The sequence below is a fragment of the Quercus robur genome, chromosome 7 (genome assembly GCF_932294415.1).
Source record: "Quercus robur chromosome 7, dhQueRobu3.1, whole genome shotgun sequence".
NCBI lineage: Eukaryota > Viridiplantae > Streptophyta > Magnoliopsida > Fagales > Fagaceae > Quercus > Quercus robur.
Window position 1 is genome coordinate 3,900,641 of NC_065540.1, and position 21,609 is coordinate 3,922,249.

The 21,609-nt window shown below is 33.8% G+C and overlaps 1 protein-coding gene and 1 long non-coding RNA gene across 11 annotated transcripts; one reads left to right on the forward strand and one right to left on the reverse strand.

The window, feature by feature from the left end:
* Positions 1-691: 691 nt before the first annotated feature.
* On the reverse strand, positions 692-3,772 carry LOC126691809 (uncharacterized). Of its 2 annotated transcripts, none has more exons than XR_007644839.1 (5): positions 3,522-3,772; positions 3,130-3,196; positions 2,905-3,017; positions 1,905-1,988; positions 692-821 (listed from the first exon to the last, which is right to left on the reverse strand). It is a non-coding gene; the product is annotated as an uncharacterized LOC126691809 (long non-coding RNA). The 2 variants fall into 2 exon arrangements; XR_007644840.1 differs by having other exon boundaries at positions 3,130-3,204.
* Positions 3,773-4,774: 1,002 nt separating this feature from the next.
* LOC126691804 (TMV resistance protein N-like) lies at positions 4,775-19,701 on the forward strand. 9 transcript variants are annotated; one of them, XM_050386970.1, is made up of 12 exons: positions 4,775-5,596; positions 6,404-7,508; positions 7,711-7,983; positions 8,085-8,942; positions 9,036-10,159; positions 10,331-10,475; positions 11,878-11,913; positions 12,156-12,176; positions 12,308-12,380; positions 13,801-13,899; positions 14,803-14,903; positions 15,689-15,731. In XM_050386970.1, exons 1-5 carry the CDS (start codon positions 5,103-5,105, stop codon positions 10,107-10,109), a joined length of 3,804 nt encoding a protein of 1,267 aa, XP_050242927.1. In that variant the 5' UTR covers positions 4,775-5,102; the 3' UTR covers positions 10,110-10,159; positions 10,331-10,475; positions 11,878-11,913; positions 12,156-12,176; positions 12,308-12,380; positions 13,801-13,899; positions 14,803-14,903; positions 15,689-15,731. The 9 variants fall into 9 exon arrangements, 8 of the variants coding, with proteins under 8 accessions (XP_050242927.1, XP_050242926.1, XP_050242929.1 ...); XM_050386969.1 differs by having other exon boundaries at positions 10,335-10,475; XM_050386972.1 differs by lacking the exon at positions 10,331-10,475 and having other exon boundaries at positions 11,878-12,042; positions 12,150-12,176.
* Positions 19,702-21,609: the final 1,908 nt, after the last annotated feature.

A 21,609-nucleotide genomic window follows, 5' to 3' on the forward strand; every position in this document is an offset into this window, starting at 1 on the left:
TTTTTTTTTAATATTGTGCTGACGTGGAAATTTGTAGAAGCTTCAAAAGCTTTAGTTTTATATATATATATATATATATATATATTGATAATACCGAAATTAATCAGTTCAGTCTCAGTTTTAGAGAAAACTAGTCGCTAACCCGTGCGATGCACGGGAAAGCTATTGATAACTTCCCCAATATGGAAAAAAAAAAATCAAGATCATGGTAGAAATTATATACCAAACCAATAAAATCTATCACTTACAAAGTAATAAAATCTATCACATACAATGAGATATCGTGATAACCAAGAGCTTGAGATCATATTTAGAAAATATATAACTAATATAAGTACACTCCAATACAATTAATTACACAAATATAGTTAATTTCATACTCATTCAATCAAATATCTTTCATAATTAAATTAATCATTCTTGATATCCAAGATGTATTTAAATTCTAACATTGCCAGTAAACAAAGATGCTAGACCTCAATGGGATTGAAAAGAAACATAATGCCAATTCACACAATTGCTGAAATCATCACTTTCCACTATTGAGAGTGAGAGAGAGAGAGAGAGAGAGAGGTGGTTGTTGTGTTGCATCTCTTAAGAAGAATCTACTCTTTACATTTTTTTTTTTTTTTTTTATGTAATTGACCCATAACAAAATAGATGTACGACATTTAGAGTATGCACATTTAAGGTATGCACATTTAAGAGATTAAAAGTAAAGGAAAATGAGAAAATGAACCCATGTAAAGTTTTTTTCTCTTCCTCTTGATGTTGACTTTTCTAGCATCATCTAGAATCAAATTTAAGTACTCCTCCAAGCTCTGTAAAGCATAAAAATTAACATTTGAACAAATTTACACGTATTCACTTAAAAAGCTATATGTTGCAACTAACAATGGCAAAATTGCTCAAAAGCTAAATGGTGCAATTTTGGCCATCAAATTTTACTCAAAAGCTAATATTAGACAACTTCCATCCTGCATTACTCTAAGAAATCTGTAGAAACCTTACCCTAAAATCAAAAGGAACATGCCACAGCCATCGATAGGAGGCAGAACAAAAAAATTATATGTTCACAAAGATTTCGAAGTTCTCAAGATGTAAATTTGACAATATCACCCCTAAACTTGCTTCATATACATAATATTACAACCCTCTACATAATTTTTTTTTTTAAAAAAAAAGACTATCCTTAACATTTTATCTTCAAAACATTATAATAGGGAATGTTGCAAAAATTTGGAATGATTTACCTATATACAGCTTAACCATACTTGCTACTCCATATAATTAAAATCAAGACATTTGCAAAACCCAGAAAAGCCCAACATTGAAAAGGACAAAATCAATAATTAAAAGTCTCTAAAAAAACATTACCACTATCATGCAATATCCAATACAGCCACCTTTAATAAGCACTATGAGAAGCAAATATACAACAAAATACCATTAAACTGAATAACACATAATCAAGAATATACATTCTTTTCTTATTAAAACTGCACCATTTGGCATCGATGTAGACACAATAACTTCTTTGTAAACAAATGCAAACTCAAATGCAAGTTATAAGTTGAAGGAGACAAAATGGTTAATAACTATGTAGGTAGTCAAACATGATCACTTGAAAGCATTAGAATACATGTTTTAAGGGTAACAATTCCTCAAATTCAATTTGTTCAAGGAACCTACAAAATCAAAGACCAATCCTACAGATTATAGAGAAAATTAAAATAAAAGACATTGTAATGGCAAGTTATGTCTGCCTCAAGCAATGTGTTCCAAGTTTGAGTCTTGAAATAGCCTAACCCACCTCTCCCAAAGCCTTTTTTTTTTTTTTTAAGTAAATATCTAACACATCAGTAACATTTATCATATATAAAAATATGGAATGATATTCTTACCAAAAGAGATAATCTCTCCATGTCGAACTTCGGCTTTGACCCTATTCTTCTTCAACCTCTCCCAATTGAGATATGACATTTTCCCTGCAATCAAAAATATATTCCAAAGCCAAAAAATAAATGTCGTTTCCAATTCTTTCAAAATCATCTATGTTTGTATAGGCAATCAAGGAAGACTCTATTCAGCCTTGCAGTAATAAGAGCAACAAAATATCCAATAATGAAAATCCAATATGCACTTTAAGATATTTCATCCACATAAAAGTAACATTCTAGGCAGCAAAAATCCAGACAAACATCAATTGCCCTGCCATAATTCAAAATAAGGAGCACAAGAACAAATACCCAATTGAAATTAGAAGGAAGAAAAGTTCCATGTGCCTAGCATATGTCTTCTTGGTAGAAAGTTCAAGTCCTAAAAATATATGTATAAATTTCAAAAAATATATGCTGCAAACAAAAGCTATTTGCAAAGTAACAGCTACAGCCTAACTGAAAACATAAAATTAAGACTTATAAATTACAATTTGACACAAACCAAGACAAAAATATTATATTACCCATTAAAATGTCTTCAAAATACACAAACAAATTACCTGCTATATGGGAAAAAAAAATCATTAATGTAAGCATATATCGTATACACTTTAAAAAAAAAAAAAAAAAAAAAAAAAAAAAAAAAAACAGAAAATCTTCAAGACAAAGTAAGCCTAGAGTCATATTTATTTCATTTGTTTTTTGGGTCAGTGTCAGATTGCTAACCTTGATATAAAACTTAGACTAAAAAAAAAGTTGGAAGTCACATATATGAGACAGATAACTTTTCATTAAGCAATATCCATCAAGGATTGCAGCAAATTCAGGAAATTTCGTTCAAAATGAAGCAAGAACCATCCAAAATTACAATAAAAGAAGTCCACAACTCCCAGAGATAAACAGCAGTACAGAAACTCTAGTGAGTGGGCAGAGATTAACAAAAAAAAAAAGGAAAGTAGCAAACCTACTGACATCATGAAGATGGATCATTCAATAGCGGCCCCCTGATGCAAGGAAGGACTGTCTATCTGTGGCTTCTTCAGAATTAGCCTCCTTTTTACTTGAGTCATGAGCACCCTACCAAAATTTCCAAAATTTTAATATTCTAAGATGCATAGGACCTAAACGCTTGTCAGAAAGCATATCTTGAAAGGAATATTTCAAAACTGCATGTAGGTGAATGCATTACCTGAAAGCATGAATAATCAGAAGTTTGTAGGTAATAGATATGAAGTTTTCCCTTACAATCACCAGCACTGAGGTACTTGCAAAGACTGAGAAAATTTAAAAGCATTCTTATTAGCTATGTTGTCACGGAACATTCTCTAATTAGCCAAAATCAAGAAATTCAAAAACCTAAAATCGAAATTCTAAGTAGGAGTGGAAAAATTAAGAACCAACTGGAATCTAAATATCTACGAAAACATTCAAAAACCTAAAAATCAAAATTCTATGTAGGAGTGGAAAAATTAAGAACCAATTGGAATCCAAATATCTACCAAAACTGAAAACCCAAAGATTGAGAGAGAAAAACCTGAATGCCCGGTGCTCTAAAGAGAGAAAAAAGAGAAAAGACGTTACCTGTGAAAGAGGAGATTGGTGGTGAATCAACAGCAAAACCGGTTTTCCAAATCAAAACCCTAGGAAAAAAAAAAACCACTATGAACGCAGATGTTAGAAAACAGACAATGGAGATGCAGAGAGAAATCAATGCGGTGGCGGTGATCTATGTTGGCGACGGTGGTGGGAGGAACTGGGTTTTGGGTTTTGATTTTGGGTGAAGGAAAGGGTGATATTTAAGTTAGGGGGAAGGAGAGTTTAGGGTGACAAATGAGAGAGATTTTGTTTTTTTTTGTTTTTTTAAGAAGTATCGGGTGTATTTGGTGGGGGAATGCTGAATAATTATTGTATTTTGTAATTATTATATTAATTAATTAAAATATTGTAATTATTATATTAATTAATTAAAATATTTAATTATTATTTAATTAATTAATGCTGACGTGAAAAATTGTGAGAGTTTCAAAAGTTTTGGTTTTATATATATAGATAATATATTACTATCTATATATATATTATTAGAGGCTAGGAAAGCTGTTCATATCTATCTTGACGTAGTGGTTAACACGCGCATTTTCTAAATTCTTTTCCCAGGTTCGAATCTTTCGATCAGCCCTTTATCATTTTTTTTTCAAACCTCCCTTATCAAAACTACGTCGTTTTGTGTTAGTAAAGACAAATGAGTTTACAAGTGAAGACTTAGTCAAATGCGTATCGTAAAAAAATGGTCTACTTATTTTACTAAAACTAAATTTTTTTTACTAAAATTATTGTATATAAAAATAAAAGTTAGTTGAAATAAAATATTAATAAAAATAAACTAAATAATAAAATAAATTAAAATAAATAAGTTTTGCCAAACACACTTTATTTTTTTTATATTCACTGGACTTCCCAACTAGGACTGAAAAGAAAACGGACAAAGTGAATAGAATGACTGAAACCGCCCAAACTGAGTTCAAATTTTCAGTTTTGTTGGGGTTCGGTTTAAAATTAAAAAAAACCGAAATTGATTGGTTCGGTCTCCGTTTTAGTGAAGATAATACTGAACCAACTGAAACCGACGGTTATATATTATTATAGGCAAAATCCATTTAGTTTGCCTTAAGTGGTTAACGCGCGTGTTTTCAAAATTCCTGTTCAAGTTCGAATCTTCTTATCAGCTTTTTATCATTTTTTTAAAAGCTCCTTTATCAAAACTACGTCGTTTTGTGTTTAAATCTAAACAAAACATCTAAACCCTTGCATCTCTTTCTCATTCAGCCGCTATCCCCACAAACGTTTTTCCTCTCTCTCCTCTTTGAGATACTCTCTTCTCTTCTCAGCCACTCTGTCCCCTTTCTCTCTTCACTCATCCCTTACCTAGTTCACTCTCCAGTGCTACCAATCTCTTGGCTTGGATCTAGTCTGTTTGGTTTTATATTTCGGGTTTGTTATTTGTTTCTTTGATCTGGTTTACTGGGTTTGTTGTTTGTTTCTTTTATCTTCATTTCCAATCAAGTTTCGCTCTGTCCAAAAACTTGGAGCTTTATACTCCTCATCTCTTGTAATTCTCATTTCGTCACATCTTTCATCTTCGCAATCTTCTACTTGTCGACTCTAATGGCTCCCCCAATCCATCAAGGAGGCTCCTTTTCTTCTTCCACTCACCGATGGGACCACGATGTCTTCTTGAGCTTTAGAGGTGAAGATACTCGCAATGGTTTTACTGGCTATTTATATAGTGCTTTGTGTGACAACGGTTTCAAGACCTTCATTGATGATAACCTCCAAAGAGGAGAACAAATTTCAGAGGAACTTCTCAAAGCTATTAAATCGTCAAGGAGTTCAATTATTATATTCTCTCAAAACTACGCATTTTCGGCTTGGTGCTTGGATGAACTTGTCGAGATTCTTAATTGCAAGCAAAATGGACAATTGGTTCTACCTGTTTTTTACAAAGTGGATCCATCTGAAATACGTAAACAAAAAGGTAATTTTGAAGCTGCACTAGCTCAACAAGAAAACAAATTCAAGAATAACATAGAGAAGGTGCAAAGGTGGAGGGCAGCTCTAAATGAAGCGGCTAGTTTATCTGGATGGCATTATGAGAATGGGTATGTATCTAATAACTAATGTTACGTGCTTTTCTGACTTTTAGACCTCCAATGGTTTTCTTAAATAACTACAAATGCCAAATATGAAAAGAAAAAAATCTATTATGATTATCTCTTCAATTACTAAGGCAGTTAGGCGAACATATTTGAGAATTTTTCTCCCCCTCTTGGTAAGTTGCAAATGCATTCGATGAGCTTTAATCTCGTGACCTCATCTCTCACCCATACTTGTGAGAAGAGGAAGTGTTGTTTGAATCAAGGCTCATTGACTCAATCCTTTCAAAAACATTTATCTAATTTTCTTAATCATTTCGTTCAAAGTATTATAAATGAGTTTTCAATAGGATTGTTACCTCACCTTAGGTGAAATTTCCGTGTAGCTGCTTGCCAAAAGCCTAAAAGAATTTCTTACTTGAAAAAAAAAAAGAATGAATCAAAATCATAGTTTTGAATAAAATAAAGAATGTCGTTTTAGTTTGGCAAAGAAACACACAATATATGTACGTTTCAAAGACTTATAAATGTTATAGTTTCTCCCGCTAATTTTTTATTTTTTATTTATTTTTATAATTCCAATTTCTTTTGATTATTTTGGTCAAGTATGGTAATCCACAATCTTTTTCCCCCAAAATAACTAATATTAATGATGCTTCTCAAATCCTTGAATTATATCCTTTAATTTAATTGATAATGTGTCAAGTGTAGGTTTTAATGCATAAAACTAGACATCTTGATTCTTTTTTTTTCTTATTCATAATTTCAACTAGTCCAACTCATTTAATGTCTCATATGTTTTGTGATTGGCAGCAACCCTGAATATAAATTCATCGAACATATTATTGGACATATGTATACCAAATTAAGTGGCAGACAGTTATTTGTTGCTAAATACCCTGTTGGAGTAAATTCCCGAGCCATGGCCATAGAATCGCTTTTAGATATTAAGGTAAATGATGTTCGGATGGTAGGGATTCTTGGTCTTGGGGGAATAGGTAAGACAACTATTGCAAAAGCTGTTTATAACGGAATTGTTGAGCATTTTGAAGGAAGTTGTTTTCTAGAGAGTGTTAGAGAAAAGTCTGGAACAAATGATGGCATAATCAAATTACAAGAGAAACTCCTTTCTAGTATCTTAAGGGGCAAACATTTGGAGGTGGAGAGTGTAGCCCATGGAACCAATATGATAAGGGAAAGGCTTCAAAGTAAAAGGGTTCTTTTAATTCTTGATGATGTGGATAAATCAAATCAAATTGAAAATTTGTTTGGAAATTTTGATTGTTTTGTTTCAAGAAGTAGAGTCCTTATAACAACAAGAGATGCACACTTCCTATCTACTCTTGGAAAAGATTGTACAATTTATGAGGTGAAGGAATTGGACAAACAAGAAGCTCTTGAACTTTTTACTCGACATGCCTTTCAAGGAAATAAACTTGAGGAAGATTATTTTGAACTTGCAAACCAAGTCCTCCAATATGCCAAAGGCCTGCCATTAGCTTTAACAATAATAGGTTCTGATTTGTATGGAAAAACAACATCTGAATGGAAAAGTGCAGTACAGCAATATAGAAAAATTCCTAAAGGAGATATTCATAAAATACTTAAAGTAAGTTATGATGGATTGGAAGAAACAGAAAAGGATATTTTCCTCGATATTGCATGTTTCTTCAAGGGAAGGGACGAGGATAATGTTATAAATATATTAGATGCTTGCAATTTATATCCAACATCTGGTATTCCAAACCTTGTTAATAAATGTCTCATAACTATTGATTCCGATGACATATTGGGGATGCATGACTTGGTACAACAAATGGGTAGGGAAATTGTTCGGCAAAAATCACCAAAAAATCTGAAAGAACGTTGTAGGTTATGGCATTATGAGGATGCTCTTGAAGTACTTACTGGAAGTAAGGTATAACTTATTTTTCTTTAGATTTTAACATCTTTTTTCATCAGGTAGAAGTAATAAGTTTTTTTCCTTTGATATTTTTTCTTTTTAACATTATAGAAAATATAAATTTAACAGTATAATTTTTGCTTAAAATTTCATGATTATTATAGTTTTGGCAAATTTTATTGTGTTATATGTTACACTAAATTCTTTATCCAATCAGGGATCAAACAAAATTCGAGGTATAATGTTGCATTCGCGTGATTCAATAACAGTGCAACTACATGCTAAAGCTTTCAAAAAGATGGAAAATCTCCAATTTCTTATGGTTAGTAATGTACTCATTTCTGAAGAACTCAAAAGTCTCCCCAATGGATTAAAGGTACTTGAATGGGAACCATATCCTTTTTCCTTGCCATCCAATTTTTGTCCTCAAAAACTTGTTGTACTCAAGATGTCGCATAGTTGCATTAGATTGGAGAAGCTATTCAAGCAGGTATGAGTATTAGTATTGATGAATTTTGATTCCTTTAAATGTTATTTCTAAAATTTTGTTGAATAACAATTTTTGTTTTTTTTTTTTTTTTTCTCTTGCAGGGGTTCCTTTTCAACAATTTGACAAGTATCAATTTGAGCAAGTGTTTATCCATTAGAATATTACCTGACTTGTGTGCCCCAAACTTACAGTCATTGGACCTTAGTTGTTGTGAAAATTTAATTGAGATTCATGAGGCCATTGGATCTCTTGATAAGCTTAAACGTTGGAATCTCGAGGGATGCAAAAAACTTCCAACTCTTTGTAGCAGCCTTAGATTGAAATCTCTTACATTTTTTTATCTACGTAGTTGCGTAAGTCTGGAAAAATTACCTGGTTTGTGCGCCCCGAACTTACGAGTATTGGACCTTAATTATTGTGAAAATTTAATTGAGGTTCATGAGGCCATTGGATCTCCTAATATGCGTATTGATCTCGTGGATTGCAAAAAACTCCAAATTCTGCCCAGCACCCTTAGGTTGGGATCTCTTTCTCTAGATGGCTGTGTAAGCCTTAAGAAGTTTCCCAATATTCATCCAGAAACAAACTTGGGAAATTTATCTTTTGGCAATATTAATATTAGAGAATGGCCTTCATCACTGGGGTGTCTCATTAGTGGGCTTGGTAAGTTTACGAACTTGGAAGTGCTAGTTGTCCGTGGCAGTGATGGAAATATAATTGAATCACATATTTTGACGAAGCCCGATTCCTTCCCCTCATTGACAGATTTACGTATGGGCGGCTCTAATATTGTTACAATCCCGAGAAGCATTATTGAATTTACTACATTAAGGGATCTTACCATGAATAGTTGCAAGAACCTTCGAGAAATTCCAAGACTTCCAGAGTCTATAAGGGTAGTGAACGCATTTGACTGCACGTCGTTGGATCTACCATCATCGTGGAGAATATTGAGTCAGGTGAGCTCTCTCCCCTTCTCTTTATATATGTAAGTGATATATATAACGAGAATCTCTAAATTTCAGTTTTTTGTATTTGCTAAATGCATGCAGTTTCAAGAAATATTCATGGATCCCTCGTTTACTGGGTATTCATATCTTTTACTACCAAGAATTGAGATTCCGAAGTGGTTCAAATTGAACCATCAGATTGTTGGAAATTCTATATCATTCGTGGTTGGCCGTGAATTTCAAAAATTAATTGTTTGTTTTGCTTTTCGATCGGCAGAGGAGGAGGAAATTGTGGAAGGAACTTTTTCTGTTGTTTCCGCCAATGGTTTTTCACAAAAAGACTTATTATGTCGAGACTTAATAGGGGAAGTTTCTGAGCATCTCTTCTTATGTCCTGTAGATCTTTGGGGATGGAATAAATCAAATCCATCTGAACAGAATCACGTTACGATTACAGTTGAAATGAAGTATCGTGACATAGTCTCTTCTTATTCTGATGATCCCAAAATTACATGGTTGGGAGTCCATGTAGACTGCATCTGCTGTGGTTGTGGGTCTTCCTCTGTCTCTAATGACATCGATCACCAGTCATTTCCATCTGATGTGGGGCTTCAAAGGGACACCAACTTACTCATGTTTCACCCAGGTTTGGGATCTAGTGACGTGTTGGATGATCTGGGTTCATCTTCGAGGGCCTGGATTTGTGATAACACTGAGCTACAACCTTTGCCGGCTTTCTCCACTTCTTATGGTTCAGATTTAGATCATGGGGTTTTAAACAGTGGAGGGGTTTCAGGGCCTTTGATCGGACCAAACTCAGGTTTAGCTGGGTCATATTTGGGATTTGAAGGATATGAATCAACGTTTCCTGATGAAGTGCACAATTTGGATTCATCATCAATTGCCTATCCCTTTGCAAGGATTGGATATCTCGACTCAAATGCTAGTATAGATGGTTGCTCTCCCCTAGTCCTTGATGACATTGAGCACCATTCTTTGCCATCTGATGTGCTTCCAGTAGATACCACAAATGGGTCCGAATTAGGCTTGGGTTGGCAAGATTTGGGATTTAGTGATGGGTTTGATCTGGGTTCCTCTTCAGTGGCCCATGCATTTGACAACAATGATTCCGACTTCAATCAGTTACCACCATCAAAGAAGGCAAGAACATCTTGATCAAACTTCAAAGAATTTTGCTTCCAACTGAAAGCAACTTCGATGCCAAGGTATGCCTGCTTTAGTTGCATTATTGGATTCACATCTTTGCCTGCCTGTATCATTCATAGGATTGTTGCTCAAGTATTTATAGGAAAATCAAGCTGCTAGGCTTTGTATTTATTAGTTATAAGTATTTAATTTAGTTTTTTTTAATACAGTTTTTTTTTTTTTAATACAAGATAGATATGTATATGTGTGTGAAGTTCCTCCTACTTAAATCTGGCACCTTACACCCTAAAAGAATTTTATACCTGTTGAGTAACCATCACGGCAAAGGTGCGCGGTGGCATGCAGTTGATGTTGCTATTGCTGTTAAAGTAATTGGTAGGTCCAAGATTCATTTCCACTGGCAATTTAATTTCCATTTATTATAATAGTTTTCTTTTATTCATTTGATTTGTTTGCTTCTATTGCATAATTTCTTCTTACAAGATTTTCTAAACTTCATTTTATTAAATAACTGAGTATGCTTGCTGATTGTTTGAAATTGAAATTTAAGCCAAGCACACAAGCTATTTGATGAAATTCCTTTTCGGGATATTGAACCTGTTGCTTAAATTGAAATTTAATTTTGTTAGATTACTTTTGCATTTCTTGTGGGTTTTAAATTTAGATATTGTTAATTTTCATAGAAGTTTTTTTACTTTTATTGATTCACTAAATAATATTACATAGATTTTTCATTATCTTATTCGGAGGTAAGTGACAACTGAACAAGAATGCATACATATTACCAAGAGAAATAAAAATCAACTTTGCACTAAACTATGGACTCAGGATCCTTGAGTATCCTTCCTTTCTCAAAGAGGCTATGGCTGTGATTTAAGTCATAGTGTCTATTATAATCGTAGGCATATATGGTTGGTACCAAGTAGTTCCTTGGGGGTAAAAATAAATTGAAGGCCAAAAGTTCTAAAAACACCATAAGAAAAATTGCTAGGTCTGCAGTGGTTTATTATGTTTGGCTTGAAAGAAATGTTTATGTATTCTGCAGCAATGTCTCGATTGAGGAGGCATTAAGCCATCAAGGCCTTGATTGAGTTTACCATAATTGAGGGTTTTAGTTTGATTTTTTTTTTTTTTTTTTGGTTTTAAGTTTAGTTGCAGCTTTTATTTAGTTTCCTGCTTGCTCTGTTTTTGTTGTTAGGTGTTACATCTTTTAGATACTGTTGTTTCCTGTTTGTATGGTTTGTTTCTTTAATAAATTCAGTTGTTCATAAATAATAATAATAATAATAATAATTACTTGAGGACCTTGGCCATTTTAACTTATTTATTTTCTACATTGCCAAATAAGAACAAACTACAAAGAAAGTGTGAATTCAAACCTGAATTCTGTTGCAGCCAAACGTTAATGCTTTTTTTATTGCATTTCTCCATTTAACGCTTTTTTTTTTTTTTTTTTTTTTTTTTTTTTTTAATGTGGTTTAACTATTGAGAACATCTAGATTTGGATGGAAAATGTAAGAAATATGCAATGCTCTATGCAATCCTATCCTTTTTTTTCCCCTAATTGGGGTTCAATTTGTATATTTTCTTTTTGCTTATTGTTAAGATATTAAATTTACTGTAAAACAGATTCAGGTTTTTCAAGTTCAACTCTCAAATATGAAAATGCTTTAGATCTATCCAGCCAAGCTAAATCATGTAATGGTTAGTGTGGTAAAATGTTGAAAGGTCCAATTAGTCTAAAGGTTTAACTTTGTTGCTCCTTTTTACTTTTTAGGCTTGAAGTGTTTGCAGGAATTCAAAAACCTCTGAGGTAAGACCATGGAAATTTAATTTTGTGGATCTCCTATTTTAGTGATCCATATTTTGGTGAATATTCTTGGATGGGGGGATGGTACAAGGTCAATGAGTTAAATTCCAACATTTTCATAATAGTTCGGTGGTATTGAACTTTCTTTTTTTCTTTGAAAAATCTTAAACCAATTTCCCCTTGCATTCAATTACTTAAAAAATACATAATCTTTTTTTCTTTTTCTTTTTGATGCCAAGATTCAGCTTCAAGAGCTAAGATGGGAGGTAAAGAGTAGACTCCTCTACTATGGCATGTTCTAATTTTTTTTAATTTGCTATCACTTAAGATTTAGTGATTTAAATAGTTTTTATACAAATTAACTATTTCAAATCTTTATTTGGGTCTTTTTGTCTAGGAATGTGGAGTAGTCATTAAAGGACTAGATCCTATGTCAAGGTAATCAAGAGGTACTCTCTACAGTTAAAAAGGTAGGTAATTCAGTTAAATACTTTTGGAAAGGCATTTTTGAAAGTGCACCTTGCTCTTAATGTTCTAAAAATTAAATAAAATTTTTGGATCACATATTAAGATAATGAGTTGATTGTTAATCAAAATGACGATCTTTGGTTTGTTTTGTTGATAAAAAACAAATAGGTGTTTGTTGAGATTTTGGTTTTGTTTAATACCAAGTGATTTACACTTGAAAAGAGTTTGGCATAAAGTTGTCATAAGACTATTCAAATAGCTAAACAATATTTTTGAGGTTCTAAACACTGCAAATTTGGAATGGGCTGCCAAAGTAAGGTATTTACAGTTGAGAAGAATTGGGATTTTGGAGTCTATACATAAGACTACTTAGGTAACATAACCAATAAGGAGTGTTTAATTAGGATAAGGAGTCTTAGATTGGCTTATTCATTTATTTAGTTTATTTGATTTGCTTTAATTTGTTTTAGAACATGTTTCCTGATCACAATATTTAAGGTTTTTTTTTTTTCCCTAGGTAAATTGGGGAAGGGGTTGGAAACCCAATACTAGACATCGTAAGAGGTGTTGGAACTACTAGAGTATCCGTTCACCCCTCAGATTCTTGAGTGATCATTTAATATGTGCTATCAAAAACCTTTGGTTTGGATCTGTGGAAGAATATTATTTATATATGATTGGTTAAGGAGTTATTTTTAGAAACATTATATAAAGTCATGTGTTTTTATATACTTGTTACTTTTTTTGTTAATTAGGAATGTTTGAATTAATGAGGATGGACAGGGCCACAACTTCATCATTGTTGGGATCGCAACGGTACTTGTTGATAAAATTTCTTCATCCCTTAAGTTCATTTTCCTGCTTAAAAAGTATATTTCTATCTTTTAGGTTCCTCTGTTCGCTTCTAATAGACCATTCTCTAAATCTCAAACAAAATTATTAAAGTAGTTTCAAGTGATGTTGCCATCGGAATACAATATTATAACTGATTTGGAAGTATAGGGAAACTGATTTGGCCCCATGATCAGTCATGTCTCTTTACGATCAAAAGAGCTTATTGGCTTCTCCTTAATGAATACTTAGATGGAAGGAGCATAATTCAGAGATATAGTTCTCAGATGTGGGCTGCCCTATGGAAGATGATATTGCCTATGACTTAGCTTGTGCAATGTGGTTCACATCACCAATCACCATTAGAACTTAGGTCCTAGAGCCAAAGTCAAGTCAAACTAAGTTTCATCTTGGTTGGAAAGAGTGTATCAATCACAAGACCAATGCAATCACTTCACTGTCATCTTTGCCAGCACTCTTAGTCTTTGGGCTATTTTAATACATAGAAACAAAGTAGTGCATGAAGGAATAACTGTTAATGCTAGCTTCTAAAGTCCCAAGTCTTAGTGCTTACCTTTCTTCTATTTGTAGGGATGCAACAAACACATGGGAAGTGGACATTGCATTGAAACCACCTGATGTACTTTTCAGTTGTTTCTTGGAAGTATAGCACATGATCATATATTAGAGGTGTGGATCTCTCTCTTTTCATGATATGTCTATATGATGGTGTAAAACCTATAGAGAATTTGTTTAATAAAATTATTGTTGGACGTTTCATACAGTTCTATATATGTATTATATGAGTCGTGTATGAAGATTAAAAGATAATGATTTAGCTCCATTAGATATTTCATAATTAGAAACTCATATGATGGGGAAATTTCTTGCGTCAGTATTTAGGGGAAAATAGGGCAGTTTTATGAGATTATCCAAGTGCATTGGTTGAATGGGTCTGTATTTGCCCCCATCATTCAATGTGATGTCATGAACCGTGTAGTTGTTTATATATTATTTTTTATTATAAAAATTTTATATTATGTCAAAGTAATCTTTGAATGTACGGAACTTGGTGCCGGCATCCGCGATGTGGTTAGTTTGGAAAGAGCGTAACAACCATATTTTTAAGGAGGGCACGAGATCTATTGAGAAATTGAATTCCTTGCTACTTCACACTTCGTTTGAATGATCTCAAGCATGGGGTTTACTAATTGTACTTCCATTTTTTATTTTCAATTTTCTCTTAGATCTTCTATATGATTTGCCTGTACTTCTTCAAGGTGCTTTATGCTCATCATTGTGAACATAGTGTAATTCCTTTCATTTGCAATAAAATTTCGATTACTTATAAATAAATAAATAAACTAAATATCTTTGAAAATTAAAGGTGGAGATTGAGATAGTGGGTACAAGACTCACTGGATATGGGTGTATGTAAATAAATATATATTTGACACACATTAATGGTATCTTTTTTTTCTTTTCTCTTTTTACTTATTAAAAAAAATAATTAAAAAAAATGTATCTTCTTTTTATTATGAGCATCATATCAACTCCCTACATTTCTCTTTTTAATGCAACTTTGGTATTTAGATTATTTATTGCGAGGTTCTGGAAGCTCAAACAAGTCTTGCTGCTAAGGAACAATGATAGTTTTTAGATGGATGTGAAAATTAGTCCAAAGATTAACAAAGGTATACCTAGTCATTTGTAGAATTATATGTGAGCAAATATATCCAAAGTCTTTCAAAAAAAAAAAAATCCAAAGTCTTTCATCTATTGAGTGATATTATTGGATGAGTGAAACATCTATTACATATCTTGCTTAATTGATCCTTGAGTATCTTCTTTAAAAATTATTTTAATAAGTATGCTTCTAAACCAATTCATTTGAAGATATGTTTAAAACTACTTGTCTGGTTTGATCAAAAAATTTTCTTGAATAATCCTGTTCTAATTACTATTTAGGGGGACTTTTTTTTTTTTTGGTGGTTGGGGGGGGGGGGGGGGGGGGCTTTGAAGTTAAAAGCTTTGTACACTGGTATTCTTTTGGCTTTATATTATCCTGTTCTAATTCCTAGGCATTGTTTAAATCAATATGGCTCAGATGTTCTTACGATTGAGATGGTGCTTAAGGCTACCTAGTACATATGCATTTGTGTTCACTTTAAAAGCAAACCAAAAGTACACCCTAGGAATTTGCATTTGATTGTGCAATAGAAGTTGTGAGCAACGCACGCATTATAATTGGGATTTTAGGTTATTGTGTTATCCACTGCATCTAAAATAGCTCTCAAATTTTTTGTAATGTTTCTTTAGATGACATGGATAGTGTAACTGGACCTTATAAATTATCAATTTTCTCATCATCTTTCATATGATCTTTACTAGTTTGTCTTTTCAAATGTTATTAATATGGGTCATTCATCTCTTTTGATCCTTTGCACATAAATTTATGTATAACCCAATTAACTGCCAGGAGTTCCAGAAATATTATGTGGAGGCAATGCTGAAAGTCTTTACTTTGGAGCTGCATTTTGGGGAATTTATCTTGTAGGCTTGTAGCAACTAAAGTGATGATTGGTGGCACCTAGTGCTTTAATGGGTATTTTGAGCAAAAGATGTTCGGAAACACTTGTAATATGAGGTCAGTCAGTTTTGGGATTTTCATGTACATGTCACAAGAGAATATGGATCAATTGATTGATTTTACAAATATATGGAAACTGAAGTGTGGATTGGTATAGTTTTGGGAAATCACCAAACTAGAATTTCAATGAACTAGGAGGGTCTTGTGTGCATCTCTCTTCAAATTTTTTAAAACAATAGCACCAATTTATGTTTCTAATTGATGAGCTTTTTCTCTTTGCATTCATGATTTGGTTCTTGCTTTTTGTGTGCATTGTAAAACACTATATGGTTATGAATCGATGTGACATTCAAGCATTTCCTTTATTATATTTAAATGATGTAATTTTTTTTCTTAGTAAGTTATATATGCATATAGTGGGTCCTCAGCTCATCTTGTGGCAGGAAAAAGTGTAATTTGAGTTAAAGCAGATTGGCTCGAGTGTTGTGAATTTCTTAAATCTATATCTAGATTGGTTTTCTTCACCTTTTAGAATCTAGCTATAATATCAAGGCCTTTGTGACATGGCATTGGTTTATCATTATCTTGTTTTCAAACAAGAAGGCATGGATGGAAAACAGCCTTAGAATTGAACACAAGTGGGATTGCTGGTTATGGTGAGCAAGAGAGCCTCAATGGCAACGACCATGATCTTGGAACATATTTATTTATAGTGTGACATAAAGTGAGAAAAACACGAGTATGTACTAGAAGAGATCAACCCCTTTCCAAGAAAATAATAACCAAAATCAATTCAAAATCTATTCAGAAAAGCCAAGAAGAGGAACAACCAGTACCATAGAATCCATGCAAAGATCCATCAATTCGGTGCAAGGAACATAGGTCGAGATTAGTCCAAGTTAGAATTGGGCAGGTGGCTCCCTCCGCTTGCTTTAGAGTGTTTTAAAGTTTTAATAAAACTATCAATTTCTTTTTTCTTATCGATTGTAAAAACATCATTTTCACTCTGATTAATACGAGTTTAACTAAAATCCCCTCTGAGATTGAGGACATTGTGTTTCAATTAGGCTCCCACAAAGCCCCTGGACCAGATGGCTTGCCTGCCTTCTTGTATCAAGATTTTTGGGGCATTGTTAAAACTGATGTCATTAATACTGCTTTGGCTTTCTTCCATTCAGGTTCACTTTTCACTCCTCTCAATCATACCTTTATTACCCTCATCCCTAAAATCCCCTTTCCTGATGAGGTAACACATTTTAGACCTATCAGCCTTTGCAATGTAATTTATAAAATCATTTCTAAGATTCTTGTCAATAGGCTGAAACCCCCTTATGGATAGCCTCATCACTCCTTTTCAGAATGCCTTTATCGAAGGCAGAAACATATCTGATAATATACTTATTACTCATGAGATCTTGGATGTTTTAAGGAAGAAGAAAGGTAGGAAAACTAGCTTTGTTATGCTCAAGATTGACATGAGTAAAGCCTATGACAGGGTAAATTGGAACTTTCTTAGAGCTGTTTTGACAGTTATAAAGTTTGGGGACAACTGGGTTAGGTGGATTATGGAATGTGTTCTTCTGTTAGCTACACACCCTTCTGGTGAATGGGAATTTGACATCATCCTTTAAACCATCCCAAGGGTTAAGGCAGGGGGGATCCTTTATCTCCCTACCTCTTTCTGTTTTGTGCAAACATCTTATCCTTATCCGTAATACAAGCTGAAAACCTCAAGCAGGTTCATGGTGTTAAGAGTAGGAAGAAATGGTCCCTCATTCACACATCTTCTTTTGGCTGATGATTCTCTTCTCTTCTTCAGAAAGGATGCCAAATCCATTGAAAACATCATACTGATCCTGGATTGGTACTGTGCAAACTCTGGGCAGAAACTTAATCTTAACAAGTCTGATCTTTTTTGTTCTCCTAATATGCATCCTGATGATCAATCTGCACTTGCTCAAACACTTCAAGTAAATCTTGTCCAGAACCTCTCTAAATACTGAGGAATGGATTTCAAATTAAGAGGCAATAGATGTGCTGATTTTCAGTTCTTAGTTGACAAACTTCAATCTAGACTTCAAGGATGGAAAATCAGGTTGCTATCCCAAGCTGGAAGATCTACTCTTATATCCTCTGTTTTACAAGCACTTCCCTTGTATACTTTTGCTTGCTTCAAGGTCCCTGACACCATATGCAACAAAATGGACTCAATTGTTAGGTCTTTTTGGTGGGGGCATGAACAGGGAGAAAGAAAGTTGCATCTAATTGGTTGGGAGTCTGTTTGTCAATCAAAAGGAGATGGAGGGATTGGTTTGAAGAAATTCAAAACCATGAATCAAGCAATGCTAGCTAAACAGTTTTGGAAAATCAACCACAATCCGCAATCACTCCTGGCCCAAACTTACAAATCTTAAGTATTTTCCTAACTGTTCTATTCAAGATTGTGTTCCCAAATCCCACCACTCTTGGTATTGGAAAAATATCATCAACCATGATGCCCCAACCTTAAAGGAAGGTAGATGGTGGATTGGGAGTGGTTTTAGTATTCCTCTGAACCATAAATTTTGGTTCCAATGTCCTGATCTGAATTTGAGTGATCCTAGATTACCCACAGGAACAGTAGGGGACCTCATTGATCATGGCAAATCCTCTTGGAAAGCTGATTTAGTTAGAAGCCTTTATCCACCTTCACAAGCAAGGGACATTTTGCAAACTCTCCTCCCTAAAACAAATTCTGTACAAGACAAAATCCTTTGGAAACATTCCATCAATGGGGATTACCAGGTTAGAACTGCTTATGAACTCCTTAATAAAGGAAGTGGAAACCTGGCTTGGCAAACCCAGCTGAACCCAAAAATCTGGTCTAAGATTTCGAAAGTGAAAGTACCCCTCAAAATTAATCACTTTATATGGAAATTACTGCACAATTCATTGCCTACTTTCCTAAGTCTTAAACAGAGGGGTATTTCTTTAGATCCTACCTGTCCTCTCTGTCATGAGGAGGATGAAGCTTCTACACACCTCTTTCTTCTTTGCCCTTTTGCTAGAGCCTGCTGGCATGGGTCTTCACTTGCCATTCATGCATCTGATTATGCTAATATCTCTATCTTGCAGGTACAAGGAAGCATTCACAGAACAGTCTTGCCAATCTGGGACCTCAAGAAGACCAGCTGTTGAACCCCAATCTGCAGCAGGACCATGGCAATTAATCATCAAGGTAGCTGGTAGCAGAAATAAGAAGAAGAAGCAAAGAGCCTATGCATATGAAGCAATCAATCCACAGGGAGTTGGTGTGTTTGTTGGTGTTAATAGTAGTACAGCTAGGACTGCAACAGGGTGCTTACTGGAAGCTGTGGTGGAAGCTAGCCTCACTGCAACTGCTCATTACTTCCAACGAGTTTTGTTTATAAGTGATTGTGGAGGACTTGTTAGAACCCTCACCAACGAGTTTTGTCTATAAGTGATTGTGGAGGACTTGTTAGAACCCTCAACAACAAGAGAGTTTCTGATTGGCAGGACACTAAACTTGCTGATCTTAACTTTCTTGTTCAAGGTGGTTTACAAAGTGATCTTAGTGCCCCCTTTGCTAGTTAATTATATAAGTACTGTAGCTAAGTGGGCAACTCTAGTGCCTTTTAACCAGCGCTGGTTGAATCCAGCTTTGTATATGAACTCTTAATATCGTTTTGTACTCCCTGTTCTGGGTATCAAAAAAAAAAAAAAAGTTTAACTAATTTGTCCAATTTTCGTCATGGAAAATTTGGGTGTTAGTATATTTCTTTCTTTGTTTTTTGTATACAAAAATATTAGTCACAGCAAAAGCTCAAGTGTTTGTAAGTTCAAGTGTTTGTGAAAAGATGCTCCGCATTTTTGTCTCAAAAATACAAATTATGTTTTAACGTTCAAATTTCAGCTTTTCATATATTTCAAATTAGAAAGCAAGGAACTTTTTTTTTATGCAGATTGAGTCAGTGATTTAGACGGAGATTAACACCTAGGGATTGAGTGATTTAGATGGGGAATGAATCTGACAAAATTAAGCATTTGGGTGTGTAAATTGAGGGGCAAATTGATGAAAACCACAATATTTTATGAGACCATTGGTTCACTTTCACCTTTTCAAGTGGTTGGAAAGGCAATCCAGTTTGTAATCTCAATTGTGTAGCTTGTTAGATCCAGTTTGACAACACTTTAGAATTTTGTTACGCTTTTGGTTTTTTCGCTTGTGGTTTTTACTAACCGATGATAGGGATCGATTTTGTTTTCTATATTTCTACAACCAGCCTGGCAAGCTCATGTATTTAGCAATCCTCAAAAGATAACATGTCTGAAAAAATGGACATGTATTTCTACGTATATAAACTAGGCGAACCAGAATTATGAAACCCTATATATTTAAAATCAATTAAACTACTTCAAACCAAAACAACAAACACCATATAGATCTACACCAAACATTACCATTAAGCACCCCCATTGTTACCTCTTAGGCAATGTGATATAGACGGTGCTACCTTGGTAGCTTACACCTTAAACCTAAAATCGGTTAACATACACCAATGGAAAAACCTGGTTTATTCCAGTTCATAGCAACAAACAAAGAATTCTCTAGCTTCTTGAGATGCTAAGGAATTCAAAGGTAATGAATGTGACTACTAAGGGCTCTATAATTAGCATACATAAAACTTCTTGAGATCCAAAGAATTCTAAGGTAAAAGAAACAAATTTCTGTCACTGATACATAAATACTAAAAGCAAAACAAAATGAAAAAAGGCTGAGTCCAACCAGAAGCTTGGTTGTCAAACTGGATCTATCGGCTGAGTCCAACCAGAAGCTTTGTTGTCAAAATGGATCTATCATTAGAGAGGTATTGACCTTTTTCTGAAGGAACCGGGAGAAAAATAACCTTAAAAATCACCTCAAATGTAATTTTGTTTCTGTTCTTCTAAATAGTCTAGGGTATGGCGCATTGTTCTATAGTTAAGATTTTTTCTGAGTGTTGCAATATTCTCTACCTTTCGTTCATTTATGTAACACTACTAGTGTTACACTAGTCAGAGACAAACTGAAAAATGACAAAAACTAAGCTTTAGTTTTCTGGAAAAATAACCTACCCATCGAAGTTCTAGTTGAAGATATCAGCATCATCAAAGTTCACAATGGTGTTTAGAGGATTTTCAGGGGGGGGAGAATGACCAACATCTTCCCTCCCACATATTAATAAGTGCCAAAATCCAAGGTGTACTAAATGAAGATAACACAGGAACTTTAGGAATCATTCAGGAGGGGAAATATATGAGGAGATTATATGTCATTATAGCAATAACAATACAGTCAATGAAAATCAAAATTCAAAAAGATCATACATTCTCCTCTAGCACTAGGAAGTCACTTGTGTTTAACAATGTAAACACAAAGCACAGCTCTACTAACACCAAAGCAATTATTCTTTCCCTGACTAGTCCTAAGTTTCCAACCATGCTCTCAAATTTCCAGCCACCCACCAAACATGTACATTGACCAAATCAATTCAACAATTCTCTAGAACAATATAATATCTAAAGCTAATGGATTTAATAGATTGGAAAACATTTTCAATTTCAACACTTAATTATGGGTGCTTGCTTTTCATCCACAAAATTATTCATATTTTATTGTGTTCTATATTACCATCTTGTTTCATAAGAGAATCATCCCCAATAGTAAAAAGTCAAAAATCCAAATACATAGGTACATACCAAATCAACAACTCCAAACCAACCAATCAAACTCACCAACAGTCTCACAAAATGCTACTGTCAAGATGGCA

What these genes read in the sequence shown, in the direction of transcription:
- LOC126691804 (XM_050386970.1), top strand. Translation starts at nt 5,103, where the DNA reads ATGGCTCCCCCAATCCATCAAGGAGGCTCCTTTTCTTCTTCCACTCAC. An exon ending in AAGTACTTACTGGAAGTAAG is followed by an intron (nt 7,509 to 7,710) that starts GTATAACTTATT and finishes TTATCCAATCAG; the next exon opens with GGATCAAACAAAATTCGAGG. An exon ending in TGGAGAAGCTATTCAAGCAG is followed by an intron (nt 7,984 to 8,084) that starts GTATGAGTATTA and finishes TTTCTCTTGCAG; the next exon opens with GGGTTCCTTTTCAACAATTT.